This window comes from Corythoichthys intestinalis, chromosome 10, assembly GCF_030265065.1.
Source record: "Corythoichthys intestinalis isolate RoL2023-P3 chromosome 10, ASM3026506v1, whole genome shotgun sequence".
Lineage (NCBI taxonomy): Eukaryota > Metazoa > Chordata > Actinopteri > Syngnathiformes > Syngnathidae > Corythoichthys > Corythoichthys intestinalis.
The window spans coordinates 35,860,993-35,877,067 of NC_080404.1; the positions used below are offsets into that span (position 1 = coordinate 35,860,993).

Sequence of the window (16,075 nt, forward strand, 5' to 3'; positions counted from 1 at the left end):
GTTATGTATGATTTTGGACAAAATATACATAAAGACACAGAAAACGTACTTTTTGGAAAATGACATTGAAATCTATGAAGACTAGTTTTGTAACTAAATATAACATGTATGTGTTAATAAACTATAATTAAAAAAAAAAAAAAAAAAAAAGCTCATATGTGAACATTTTGCATCGTTATTGCATCTTACGCAGGTTTATGAATGTGTAAGAAAATACAATATTGCATCATTATGATGACACTATTACTGACATTATTTCGTTTGTAATGCAAATTACAAAGTGAATAAAAGTTAAAAAAAAAAAAAAAAAAATTAATTAAACTTGGTCAAAAGTGGTCACACCTATGGTAGTGCTCTCATTCATATTTCTGTTCATAAAAACAAAGAATGAATTAAGGAAGACGTAACACACGCACATGCAGCTCCTTGTTACAGTGCTTGTAAACTTCTCTGCTATTTCATTCAGCCTGTAAAAGTAGTTTTCGTGTGTGCGTGTGTGTGCAGCACGCACGTCCATCTGGCATAGCACAGGCCTCCTATCACATTTGCGAGCACAAAAGAATGATTTGATTTATTTGCTCTGCTGGGTAAATACAGTGCGACCATGTGATCGGCGCCATAACCAATAGGCGGCTGAGGAGAAGGTAAGGGCAGGAAAAAAATTACTACCATTTTAGGGGAGGATGGAAGCCACTATACTGACCCATCTAAGGTTTTACAGTCGCCTTTAAGTGTCTTTTTATTGAAATAATAAAATAAACATGTCGCTAACAAATTATTATTCCATGATGGGGCTGCAGACTGAGGAGCCGTACGGTGCGCATTTCCTCCCGGCAGGCTTGCAGGCGTCGACGGCCGGCTGCGCAAAGCCAACCCGCGGCGCGGACGACGAGGAGGGGACACCCGGCTCCCACATTCCGGATTTTGCTCACTTTCCCAATAAGCAAAGCGGACTGAATGGCTTCTCACCGTGGACGACGGCGGCTACCAACCCCTCCTCGGCGTCGTCGCCCTCCTCCCCACCGCTGCAGGCCGCCCCGGGCGCGTCCATCTCGGGACTTTTCCACCCGCACCACCTCCTCAGTCACCACCACCACCAGCAGGCGCCGCCACCCCCGCCTCATCTCCAGCCCCAGCAGTCCCCTTACTACGCCCCGCAGCCGCACGCCGAGCACCTCGCCCCGGCTTCGGAGGGCCGCTTCGTCCGCTGCTGGGAGGGCCCGGCCGGGGAGGCTAGCTTCGCCGCCTGCCTGCCCCCGGCGCAGGGCTGCTCGTCCAATTCGAGCCCGAGGTTCGAGTCCGTGAAGCCAGACAGTTCTCCGCCTCGCTCCACTCGCGGAAGCCCCGGGGACTCCAGCTTCGCTAGCCCGGGTGACGTGGTGCTCGAGCGGCTGGGGACGGCGGAGGAGCTCCGCGGGAAGCCAGAGCCCAAGAAGGAGGACGATGACGAAGACGAAGACAGGAGGAAAGCGCGACCATCGCAACCTGACTCAGGTAAAGATAAACGCACGCACGTCCACAACCATATGGAGACGGGCCCCTGCTAACTATGTGTGTGTAGGAATGTGGCCATATGTAAGGAAGTGTGTGTGGAGACTTTTATTGGCTTGTAAATGTCCTCCAGTCCTCAACGACAATGTATAAAACTTTATCGTCCATTCAAATAAAGAGAGCGATTTTTGCTGTTATTTAGCTCATCTTGCGACTTCACACAAGCCGCACACAGGTGTGTTTACAAAATTGCTGCATTCACACTCGATGGACACTTCATTAGGAACACCTATACGCCCAGGCAGCTTGCAACAAGCACCAAAAACGTTTGGGGTGCGTTCTTTTATTTGAGTCAAACTCTATACTGAGCTTTTCCTAATATCATGTTTCCTTAAATTAACCAATATATTGGAAACACCATGCATTGTGAACAAGCATGAACGTGGCTGTAGTGTCTCACGATATATTTCAATATTTTGACAATAAAACGATACAAGTGAGCATGTGGAAGGACTGATGCACCATGGTCACTATTAACATATATGTAAAATAAAATAAACTCGTAAAGTAGAACGTAAGCATACATGATATGGATTAGATGAATAAACACAAATTCCCGCATTTGTTTTGAGTGTTGTATAACAGGAAAAAAACTGACTAAAATTACAAAATAATATAGATACGTTCATTTATCATTTGTATGATGTTAAAAAAACACTTTTACAACAAATAAATGCAATTAAATTGCGTATGCAGGTATACGTGTATATGTGTGTGCATGTGTGTGGATGGGTATGTATTTCACTAATAATTTTCCAGGTCACCACATGGCTTCAACTGAAAAATAAACTAAATTTAAAAATCTCAATTTATGGAAAAAGCCTATTGTCATATCCTGTTTTTTGCACATTGTGCAAAAAACGCACAAACAAAAGCAAACACAAATAAATAAATACATGTCTTATTTAACTAAAGTATATTCACACACGCTAAAGATAAAAAGTCGATTTATTAACCCTTTTCCAAGTGATCCTCGCGTGAACTTTTGGAAAAAAAAAAAACGTATTGTTTAGACATATTAAAGGCGAAAAAAGTGATCCCAATGGTGAATATTTTTTAACTAAACCAACGTGAGCACTGAAAACCTCACATGAAAGAAATAATACTGTTACTTGCACATATTCTATAATCGTGACACCAAGCCATGCAAAAAGAGTGAAAAGTAGTCATAAGGCTTTTCTTGGCATTCTATTAAAAAAAAAAAAAAAAAAAAAAAAAGGAAGTGGCTTTATAAATAGCTGAGAGTTGCTTATAGTGGCACGGTGTGAAACACGACCCTCATATCTACTTGTTGCTCTTGTGCTCCTGGAGCTGCACTATGGCCGTATTTTTACCCTTAGCTTCTCCCAGCACACAAGGCCAATAAAAGACACAGCTCAGGATATCTGAATGTTTTCCCCTCTCCCCAACAAAGGCCCGAGCGGTGCCAGAATTGGACTTGTCAGGATTTATAACTGCACTGCCTACAAAAACCTTACAAGCTTTGTTTTGGATGAAGGTAAAATAGAATGGTAACGTCCAATCTATTTTGACTGGAAGGACTGGCAGCGAATGTTCACTGCCAAACCTCCTAGCCTGCATCTTTGCCACTAATGGCACTGAAACATGATAATTTACTGATTGAGTAGTGTGAAAAAGTGTCACTTCTAAATTGAAGTTTTCCATTAGGTTTTTTAAAACAATATCCTCAAAATATGTGGTAAAGTTAGTAGTTTTTGTGTCATAATTAGTAGATCTGTGCTATTGTTGTGTTAGCAACACCTAAATTAATAAGCTAACACATGGTCTTTTGTAACTGAAATTTTCAATGTATCATATCATATATAGTAGTGTATCACAATTTAGTAACAATATGTTAATTTTGTTGTACTTGTACAGTGACAATGAAGACTATTCTATTCTTTTGTTGTACTTGTACAGTGACAATAAAGACTATTCTATTCTACATAAAAGTGCTCAAAAATTTGCTCCTACTTTGTTTTTGAACATGAGCTGGCATTTCCAAGCCTACCATTTTGGTGGAATGTATAAAGCAGATGTTATTATTTTCAAAGAGAGCTCACGCAGCTTTTATATGAGATTCAACTACTTTTTTACATTAACATTATGTGCATTATGTGCATATAAAATTGTTATTTTTGTGTAAAAAAAACAAAGTAACAAAATCTGTGAATCATTTTGAATGAAAGGGCATGAAGAAATTTTGAGGGGTATAGCAATTGATTAATCAATGAGCCAACCAAACTGATCGAATTGCAAAAAAAAAAAAAAAAAAAAAAAAAAAAAAAAAAAAAATCAACTTTTAGATTTGATTATTTTTATTTCTCTGAAATAAAAATGTTTTTTACTCAAATATCTTAAATGTTCTTATTAACAAAATAGTCAAAAACAATTTACTTTGTGTTTTGTTGCTTTAGGTGAAATGGAACTGATTTCATTTATTGCGTATTGTATTAAATCGATCAGACGCCCTTGAATAAAAATCGTATAATGGCAGAATTAATATAGACATAATATCGACAAATAGCTTATCGTCGTCTAAAAAATCTTAATCCTATCGTATAGTAAAGAAAATGACGAGAAATTCTATTTAATTAATTAATTAATTAATTAATTAATTAATTAATTAATTAATTAATTAATTAATTAATTAATTATGCTATTTATACCACTCCCAGAAATAACATGTCCAAAATACCATAATCCAAAATGATGGCCAACCATTTGGCCAAAGTTTTTAAAATGTACTCTACATTTATGATTTTGAAGTAAAAATCGCACATCACATTGTTATCGAACACTGTCATCTTATCGCTACATGGCAGAAAACCCTCAGGTGACTTGAAGTTCCGCTCTGAGACCCCCAATTTGGCCAACTTTCAAAATTGTCCGATACACATGTGTGATACATCATTGGAAAGCTTAAAATCTCAATTTTCTGGGGGAAGAAAATTTTTGAACAGGCATTAAAAAAAAAAAAAAAAAAAAAATTAAACAGTAAAACCCTAACTAGAGGCACGAGAGCAGGATTAAAGACGCCACGATTTTAACAAGATATTATCGCGTATATACATTGTTTCGATCCAAAAACTCCATGTAGCATGTATCACCGAGTGTGAAGACACAGCTGTGAATTTCAACAGCAAGATTTATTTATTTTATTTATTTATTTATTTTGGGGGGGGGGGGGGCATGGTGATATAACAAGGGTCGCGATGCAGAAATCGCAGACAACAAGGAGTGGTTGAGATTTTCATTTTCATATATTTACCCTTTTAAATGTTATTTTTCAAATTTTCTTTGTTTGGATCAAATATTTATCATCTAAAATATTGGGGAAAATGCGACAGTAACGAAAAAAATACAACTAAGGGATAGTTATGAGGTAGATATCCGTGGCTTTTTTACAGACGCCAGTTTTTTTCATTATGACGTAATTTGTTTAAAAGTTTAAAATATGCGAGTGAATAATTTTTTAAAGTCGTTTTTGTTTTGTTTTTTAAACTTAATATTAGAAATCAATTAATGATTGTAAGCCGGATTTTGGAGGGATTTTATGTGTGAAACATGGTAATATAACAATGGTCGCGATGCAGAAATCACAGACATCAAGGAGTGATCGAGATTTTGTTTTAAATATATTTACCCTTTTAAACTTTTTTTTTTTTAAATTTACCAATTTTTCTTTGTTTAGAATGATTATTTATCATCTAATATATCGGGGGAAATGCGACAGTAACAAAAAAATACAATTAAGCGATAGTTATGAGGTAGATATCCATTACTTATTTGCAAATTTTCATTGTGACATAATTTGTTTAAAATTTTAAAATATGCGAGTGAATAATTTTTTAAAGTCGTTTTTTTTTATTTTTTAAACGAAATATTAGACATTGATGAATGATTCCAGGCTAAAAATGACATACATTTTGAATAATAAATATAATTACTTACCTTCTTTTTATGGCTGGGTTGAAACAAAAGCAGTTGTGCGACGTCTGTAAACGGGGGTTTCCAGGGTAAAACGGAAAAATTGAAAATAGTTTGGGGGCTTAATGCGCCATGAATCTGCTATGGCAGCATAAAGACATATTGTTCTATCAAACACAACAGTTCTTTTGGCTTCAAATACAACAGTTTATTTTAAAGGGGGGTGCAAGAGCAGAAACTGCTTTTTCAGCCTTGTCTGTGTTTTCCACCGTACAGTATGTTCTTAAGTGAAAACAATGACATTTTGGGGAGTTTGTAGCATCACATGTTGTATTCCCTACTTAGTAATGTTATGTTATGTTAATGTTATGCTTTTGTAAGAATTGAGTAGTATTTTGTACAAAAAAAAAAAATAGCTTAAAGAATGTTTCACTTCAGATCTAGCCAATTTGGTTTGGTCATTCTCATGTGAACCTTCTTATTCTTGTTGTTGGTGTCCAGAGAACCCGTCCGCCAGTTGGATCCACGCTAAGTCTACCCGCAAGAAGCGTTGCCCCTACACCAAGCACCAGACTCTGGAGCTGGAGAAGGAGTTCTTGTACAACATGTACCTAACTCGCGACCGGCGCTTGGAGGTGGCCAGACTCTTGAACCTGACTGAGCGGCAGGTCAAAATCTGGTTCCAGAACCGGCGCATGAAGATGAAGAAGCTGATGATCCGGGAGAGGAGGAGCATCAATGAATAGGATGGAATGGCGGAAAGACTCCCTGCAAGATGAGTGGATGTCACATGACTTTTGATTAACACGAAGAAAAAAAAAACATGACAGACTAAGAACAAGATGGCCATGCTGAAAAACACTTAAAGTCCATGTCAATGCAAACGATATTTTTTGCTTCTATTCCACTTATCGGAATGTAGATGTGACAATTTAGTAAGATTTTGTATGGGAAAAAAATGCTCCCGATTAGTAGCACAGGGACATTTTTTTTGAGGGGTGATTGAAAATGTGACTTTATGGTCAAATACTGTGGTAAAATATTTTTGGGAGAAGCATTTTGGCCATTTGACAGTAGCGCTACCGTCTACTTTGTAACATGCACTTTTGAAGAATTGCCAACTAAATTCATGCAACATGCCACACAAAGTTTGCAGAAAGTGTGGTGCGCAAAAGTTAATCTTTTTGTGTCAAATATTGGCTAAAGTGATCGGAAAATGTGGGAAAGAAAATTTTAACATTTGTTTTAAAACCCACTTAAAAGCAATATGCTAAATGTCATTGGAAGGTTATTTTTAGCAGTCTTTATGCAGAATCTGTAAAAAAAAAAATTTTTTTTTTTAAACATGAGGAACTAAGCAGAGCAGATGACATCCAGAATCAAGGCAGTAATCCAAACTCTATTTTTTTCCTCTGTCCCCCTGTTGGCATATTTTCACGAGAATGTAGTTGGATTTTGGACGAAATATTAGTCACAAGTTGACATTTTTTTCTTAACTTGAACTCTTAATAACGATTAAAAATGCTAATCACTTTGAAAATTTGGTAAAAGAATGCTTTGTTCAAGGAAAATGTTTTAAAATATTACTTTTTGGTTAAGAACTCTTTGGTTAAAGAAGAAAGACAACCTTTCTGTAAGGTGTTTTAGATATCATACTTAGAAATCATTGCAAAATATGTCAATCAATTTAAGTAAAATTTGTCTGCATATACATGCTAATGCACTAATTCGTGCATGCCAAAGGTCCTTTTTATTTATTTTTATTTTTGCATCTGTCCTCATGTTTTTACAACAGAGGATTAGGGGCAAATAAAGGAGAAGGAACAAAAGGACTACGAGATTAAAGTCGTACTGGTGCTATGAGGAAAAAAAGTTGTACTCTTACATAGGGTAAATCGCTACGCACTTTACGTACATGTACCTGGGAGCTATGACTAAGCATCAATATAAAGTCATCTATTGATTATAATTTGATGTAGATGAGCCAAAAGATAAAGTATTTCCTTATTTATGAAGCAGATTCTAAAATATAGACTCAGGAGATGCACACTGTTATTCCAATTCGCTATTATACGTCACCTACATCGTAAAGCTACTACGTATCTGGGAGGACAAAGTGTTGGTAGCTTAGAAATCATTCTATTGATGATTTGATGTAGATGAGCCAAAATATGAAGGATTTCCTTCTCCTTATTTGTAAAACTGATTCTAAAACACAAGATGCTTTCAATATTGGTGATTTTAACGGAGGCGAAGAGCTACGTAGAGTAAGTAGCTGTTTATTCAGTTACATTAGCCTAACAAAATGATACGACTTTTTTTTTCGTGGTAATAGTTCGAGATAAAAGTCATATTATTCCTATGAGAAAAAAGACAAACTATTAACTGTACCTAAAGTGAGTATACCCTATGTAATAATACGAAATTTTGTCTCGTAGTACCACTACGACTTTAATCTCGTAGTCCTTTTTCTTCCCTTCTCATTTATTTTGCCCTATCCAATCCTCCGTTGTATGTTTTCGTGTTATTGTAGGGTTATACGGTATAAGGTTAAAATAATAATATATAATATATTCCATCACAAGTTGGTCAGTTTTTGTGGAATTTATGATGGATGGCCATATTTGCTGAGTGGAGTTGCAATAGTAACCTAATTCAAACATTTTTTCTTAATTTATTTTATTTTTCATTTTTTGAAATTTTTTTTTACAGTTTGCAGCTAGATTCTTGCACAAACACATTGCCCTTTCCTGCCAGAATTTTCGATCTAATGTGTACTAATTAGACAAAAAAACAGCAAAAGTCTAGGTAAATTGCAGAAATTTTTGTTTTGTTTGTCAAAACTTGGTGCTTTCCAAGTTGCACCTTGGCAGTTTTTCAATGTATCATGTTCACCTCATTAAAAACTATTCTTGATAGCACACACTATTCCATCATAATCATGTAATGCGTTGTATGACAACAAAGAAAACAAAGTCTTATGGCAAAATTATGCCCACAGAGCTCCAAAAAAGATGCAACCTTTCTAGTTTTGACGATAAAAATGTCAAATTTTGTACAATTTCCCACTAAATCCTGTCATTGTAAATGTTAGAAAATACGCCCAAAACGCAGCGAAATGAGGAAATAAAACTATTTGAACAAAATGGTCCATAGATTTATGAACACAGTTTAGTGGTTAACATTTTGACTGTTTTATGACTAATGTTTTGTAATTGGTAGAAAATTGGTTTTCTCAAGAAATATGATAACAAATGATGTTAAAATATGACTTTAAAATTTAACAAGACGCATATCAGCTGCATTAATTAAGTCGAAACACTACCAGGTAACTTAGGAATACTTTTCTACCAAATTTTCATCACACCAGATATTATAGTTTAGTAGAAAACATAATGTAACATGTTTGTAAATGAGTGAACAGTTTCGGAGATGTTTGCTTCTTGCACAAGTTACCAGGGTTGGCGTTTTTGTGCAATTTCCTGCTAAATTCTCATTCCAATGTGTCGTCCCAGAAACACATATTTGTAGCATTGTATTTAGTAGAAAACTTTGAGAAAGTGTCGTGTAAAATGTTAGGAAACAAGATATTGTTGCTGCTTACACAATTGTCATGGATGGAGGACTTTTGTACAATTTCCTCTTAGATTTTCCTAAAGATGCGCTCCATTAGTGATGTCATGACATTTATGTCATGAGCCGTCATGTACAGTAGAGATGATTTATTGAAACGTACAAAACCTCACAGAAAGAGCAACCAAAATATGCTTAGCTCGCACAAAAACGGGCTACAAAGACGCAAAGTGTGCAAAATGCAAACCCCAGATTCAAATGGTGAACCTTAGAGTTGCAAGGCTGATGTGCTAACCTCTATATCGTGCAAGCCTGAGCTAGATGCTCTCAACTTGTAATCCTTAATTGTTCTGTTGTTGTTTTGTGGCTGTTATTTATGATCAAATCCAACAAAGTAATCATTTTTGCAGTAAATGACCATGTTTTAGTGTCACCTTTGGCGATAAACGTCACATCTACTTGGGGCGAATCACTCCCATGGCTTGGACGTCTTTCGCCATCAATGGCAGCCAGTGAGATAATATCCAAAAGGTTTTAATGACTGTTTAATTGTAATTTGTTGTTTTTCTAAGCTGCATGTATAAACGAGCGGGCTTACGTGTTGTTGTCGTCATTGTATTTATATTTGTTGTTATGCCCACGTGCGAGCACACACTGTGGTTGCTGGGTGTTAGCTCACACAACAACGGCAGCAACACAAATGTGAGTGTTGCCCCATTTTTCTATTTTTGGACACACAACTCAACAGAACAGACAATGTGCGACTGTTCCGTGGAATGTTTGAAACACAACTGGAGTCCAGATGTCAAAATGTCCTCTCTTTTCTAGGAAATAAATTGCGCATTACAATTTTGGTGGTGCATAGACATCATTATTCGAAAAAATTTCGGGTACCTTGACTTATGAGTGTTTCAATTTTGAAGCATGTTGACTTGGGATACGAGTGATATATTTTGTGAGTGTGGTCGTGGAATAAATCAATTTAGTAACATTGTACTGTAATCATAGCATATGTTGGGAATATAATTGTCCTCTGTTCAGTAAGTTTCAAGGGATTCCCCCTAAAAAAAAAAAAATAAAATTTGAGCCGTAAAAAAAAAAAAAAAAAAAACACTTTTAAATTCATTTATGTATTGTTTTCGTATTGAAGTGATTGGCTCGATTATACACTTTCACATTTAAAATCAATTTCAAAAAGTGAACAAAGAAAGATTTTTCAGACAAATGTTAAAAGAAGAAAGGCAATTTGTAAAATTATTAGACTAATGACTAGGGTTGTTCCGATCATGTTTTTTTGCTCCCGATCCAATCCCGATCGTTTTAGTTTGAGTATCTGCCAATCCCAATATTTCCTGATCCGATTGCTTTTTTTTTGCTCCCAATTCAATTCCAATCATTCCCGATAATTTTTCCCGATCATATACATTTTGACAATGCATCAAAAAAAAAAAAGAATAAAACTCAGACGAATATATACATTCAACATACAGTACATAAGTACTGTATTTGTTTATTATGACAATAAATCCTCAAGATGGCATTTACATTATTAACATTCTTTCTGTGAGAGGGATCCACGGATAGAAAGACTTGTACTTGTTAAAGGATAAATGTGACTTTGTATATTGTGACTAAATATTGCCATCTAGTGTTTTTGTTGAGCTTTCAGTAAATGATACTGCAGCCATTTAACTTCTGCCCAAATGCATGATGGGAAGTGCAACCATGACTGTGCGTAGGGGCACCAATTGATATATCTTCTCTGCGTTGGAAAACATTGCCTCCCACGTTAATTCTAATTGCTGAGAGAGGTATTGTAATGCTTTAGCCACATAAAAAATAGCTCTAAAGACTGTCAACAATCTCTCTACTCATTATACGCTGCCTATTAGGGCTATCTATAGGTAAAACTGCGTCTTTATAGATTGAACACAACAATGCATGAGTAGGTCGTGCAGCGCATGCGTTAATTGTTTAACGTGAATAATTTTTAAAAAATTAATTACCGCCGTTAACGCAATAAATTTGATAGCCCTACTTTAAGCCAAAACTACTCTGGATGAGTGTAAGACATTTTGTCTGTAACGTTAATTACAACTACAAAACGATTTAAATAAAAAATATGTATAAATTAAAAAAAAGGCATGTCCGATATTTTTTTGCCGATTCCGATATTTTGAAAATGACCCGATCGATCGGGACATCTTTACTAATGACTGTTACAAATCTGAAAAATCTGAAAAATGACATGATGTAAACAATATGATGACAAATGACGAATAGAGTGCATGGGACTTAGATATTGAACTATGTTTTTATTCTTGTTTTAATAGACAAATACATTGATTGGCTACAGTGTTGTTTTCACTAATAGGTCAATATGGCTATACAGTATATGCTATATGGGAAAATATACAAGAGACCAAGGCAAAATTATAGATTTCATTGATTATTTTGATTGATCGTGTTATTTGAGTAAAATAACATTTCGGGAGGATACAGATATTGTATAAATGCTATTTAAAAAAAAAAAATGAAATATTGAAATCACATAAAAAGGTCACTTTTCTTTTATTGGTCTTTTCATTTTCACCTCTAGCTGTATAAAAGCAGTGAATGTGATGTGTTTCTGTAAATATATCCAATTATGGTATAGCCTATACGTATACTTTGATCCAGTTTGTTGAAAATATGTGCAGCCTGAGCCCGCAAGCTCCTCGCTGCACGCCTCCTGTTTATGACGCCATATAAAGCGCATCCTCCTGCAGGGTCATAAAGCAACAGCATGCATTTGGAGAATAAACGTGACTTTCCCCCCCACCGCCCCTATGCATATACTCTCCCATCACAAGACGTGGCCTTTTCCCTAAAAGAGAGAAGAAGAAGCCATAAAGCAATTAAGGCCAGACAGTGTCGTGGACTATATGGTTTTATTGGACATCCTTTTCCTGCCTCGACTGCAGCTCGAAATGTTAAAGTCATTGTCTGAGGTGGGGGGAGCCGGCGGCCTCGAACCTCGGCACCACAAAAGCAGCGAGGGAGCCAACAACAAGAAAAATAGAACAAGAAAAAGCCTTATATCGCTTGCCACTTCACAAAAAAAAAAAAAAAAAAAAAAAGCCACCGCGCGTCAATGAACCCTAGCGACATTTTGTGCATGACAACACCAAGTGAAGCCAATATAGAAAATCTAGGACACGTCATGCGCACGATTTGCGCCCTTGTAATTTTAGTCATTTTTAGACTTTAGGAGTCAATGGACGTTCAGTTAATCTCCCCTGACCCACCACACTAATTCTTTTGTATTGTGTATTTTGCATATTTACATCTGCCATGATTGGATATTTCTAGTTTCTTTACACTTCTCTATCCTGCAGTATATGACTTGTAATTTTTGTTAGGCATGTAACAGCGTTTTTGCGTGGTTTACATAGTGTGCTATCTTTTGCAATATTTTATTCATTTGCATTCTCTCTTAACTCACGGGCTGCTGTTGATGGCGATGGACGTCCACTCCATTTAAACAGTACGGGCTGGCAGCGAATGAATGCCAGCACTCAAAATGCACGTCTATATGGTGACAAACTAATTTGAAATCAAAGGAGAAGAATGAAAAGACACACGAAATCGGACGTCTCTCATAGTCAATGACACTAAATTAACCTTTTCATGCACGGATTATGATAACCGAATCAGCTAGGATTCTTTGCTCAAGTATTTTTACAACTCTCAAATAATAACATACCTTATGTATAGTGGCCATTGCCCCTACATAAAAAGGTTTGAATTTGAGCTTCTCTCTTTGAACGTCTTATCCTCATTTTTTTCTATACACTGCAAAAAAATAGGTATTTTAAAGTGACATTTGCACATAAAAAATAAAAGTGAGATGTCACTTTACCACATTAATTACGTACATACAAAGCAATTCCATTTACAGTCAGATTTTGGGTATTGTTTTAATTTGTCCTAACCCCCACATTTGCGTTTCATTTAGTTTTCTAATTTTCATTGTATGTTACATTTATTGTCTTTAATTAATGTTTTGTGAATGTTTCCACTTTGGCAGATTTTTTAAAATGCCGATTAGACACTTCGATTTAGTTAAGTTATTTTAATAACTATATATATATATATATATATATATATATATATGTGTGTGTGTGTATACATATATATATATATATATATATATATATATATATATATATATATATATATATATATATATATATATATATATATATATATATATATATATATATATATAGTTATTACAAATAATCTGAAGCTATTAAAACACTTTAGAAAGGCTTCTTCCCCACTACTTTCCTTTTTTCCCCTCTGTACAACAGACAACCAGCCGTAACTTTGTCATCAGCTGCCTGTTTTACAGGAATGATAAACATAAAATGTAATTATGAATCACTCACTAATTCTATATCGCAAGCCAGAAACTTTACAATGATTGTGCTTCTTCACTGCTGGATATCGGAGGGAAAAAAGATTTATATTTTGCCTGTTTTTGTTTATCCACTGAATGTAACACGCCTACAATAGAGACAAATATGAATGAAAAAATGAAAGACTGAAAAGAAAAAGTGGGAATGAAGTGCGTTTAAGTTGAAACAGAAGGAGGAATTCCATTTTTAGAGGCTCTCATAAAAGCACGCGCACACACACGCCCCCCCCCCCCCCCCCCCCCAACACACACATTAACAGCAAGGCGGCGCGGGAGTAGTTAAAGTGCTAGCGAAATTAAATAGAAAGTATGTAAGGTTGACGTTATTGCTCGTATAATTTAAAGCTGCTCCTGGTTCTACTTTGTGCTATTATTCACAATTTAAACGAGTTATTACATCAAAATTATTCACTTCATTTAGCGAGAAGATGAGTGCTCTGTTTGAGTTATTTATTTCTGATAAGAGTAAAGAAGAAGGCTCATTTATTAAATTTAATTCCAAGTCAAGATTTCAAATTGATTCCCAAATCAAGATAAAGAAAAAAAAACACATATAAAATTGTTGAAGTCTTAATCCTGTGGCATTTTTGTGGTTGAAAAGTATGTTGTAGTGACATATTCTTGCCGCTAGGTGACGGTGTTGTCTTGCCTTAATGATAGAAAGCTGTTTGGGGGTTAAATAGGACCCAAATAGATCCAGGAAGTAAGAAATTAATTGTAAATTATATCATGCTGTCAACTGTTTACACAGCACGAATGATTACCCTCTCAAAGTTTTCAACACTGAGGGTCTTCAATTGGATTTTACTAATCATGTCCGAGACTGTTTTGGTGGAGTGGTGAGCAAAAATGTGGAAAAAGGTTTACAGTCACAGTGTTTGAATATAGAAAATGATGGCTCAGTTGTCGTCCAATATTTTGGAATTATTTCTGTTAAAAAAATAAAAAAATAAAAAAAAGTAATACTTTTACTACGAAATTAAAACTCGCCTATTGGCTGTTTTTGGGTGTTACACAAAGCCATGTCCAAAAGAAATAGTGCTTTGGCGCCATCTTATAGCATGTATAGGCAATAATTTTCAAGTCGACATCAGGAGTTTCTTGTGATAAAGCCATAATCGAATATTCTAACATAAAAAATTACATATTTAACCCATTGGCCATTAGTGATGGTGAAAAATGTCAAAAACATTTTGAAACAGGCCGAAAGTGAGCATTAAATTCCAAATATTCTCAGTTCAGATGGAAGTGACGTGATGAACCACCAATGGCAGCCAATGAGTTAACATGACAAATTTCATATTTTCATAAAGGTTTTACACAAACGCATTTTAGTGTCTTCTTTTAACGTGGAATGTCTCATTTTAGAATGACTGGTTCCTTAATATGAAAATCAAATATCAATGTGATGACTTTCACATTTTTGCATGATACATTTCATTTTTTAAAGTGATAGATTTCATGTTTTTACACTCCAAGATTCATAGAATAGTTTTATAAATTTCACTACAAGATTATTTTTTTCATACATTATTAATTAAAAATAGTTATCTCAATTTAAATGACAGATTTCATATGATAACTTGAAAAATCACGCGCACACATACACACAATTTTAAGTGAAAACAACGTGATAAATGTTGCTGTTAAAAAGACCTGGATTTCATATTTTAACACAAACTTCACATTTTATGGCGAAAGGATTTACACTTCAAACATGATACTTTTTAAATTGCTCCTTGTCCAACAGTGAGATTTCAGTAAACGAAAATACATTTAGATTGAAGTAAATAACATTAGTATTATATGAAACTTCTGCTGTCGATCAAAAATTTGAATGTCGCCTTTTAGCAATGAGCAAATGCTTCCTTTGTCATTCATCATTTAATCATTTAAACAATATGTTTTTAACTAGATCTATCGGTTATTTTTCTGACAGTATTAAATATAGGCTCAAAAATTCTATATTAGTAATAATAGTTCTGTTGGAAACGTGTATGTTTACAGAAAAGGCAACCGATTTATATGAACACCTCGAAACACAAAGAAGCTCTCTGGCACTTTAGGCAATAAAAATAAACAAAGACAGAAATACACAGATACACACATACACACACACGCACCCCCATTCATACACTATGGGTTTATACAATGTCATAAAACTGCAGAGCAGTAACCATAGAAACATCCTTAAGGACCGTCACTACAGTGAAGTGTTGAGAAAAAAAAAAAACACACACACACACACACGAACACCCCCCCCACACACACACACATCGGATGATAAAAATTAAAAAGGGGGCAAATAGAGACTGACTTGTTTAGTTTATTTTTCCTTCTTTTTTTTCTTTGCATCTCTTCTGCATGCATGAACACCATCGACCTTTAAATAGATACATAAATAAATCAATAAATACATTCTATACACGCGCTGATTACTAAAGAAAGAGGGAGCTAAAAAGGTGGAAGGGAAAATGTGCTTAAAAATGGAGAAGAATTCATAGACGTGACGTGTCATATACGTGACATGTAAGGTTTTGTCATCAGACAAAAGTGTGC

General features: G+C 35.3%; 1 protein-coding gene across 1 annotated transcript; it reads left to right on the plus strand.

Moving 5' to 3' along the window:
* Positions 1–694: 694 nt before the first annotated feature.
* Positions 695–9,938, plus strand: LOC130923107 (homeobox protein Hox-D9b-like). The gene is made up of 2 exons (XM_057848556.1): positions 695–1,494; positions 5,983–9,938. The coding sequence occupies exons 1-2, from the start codon at positions 762–764 to the stop codon at positions 6,225–6,227; spliced, it is 978 nt and encodes a 325-aa protein (XP_057704539.1). The 5' UTR covers positions 695–761; the 3' UTR covers positions 6,228–9,938.
* Positions 9,939–16,075: the final 6,137 nt, after the last annotated feature.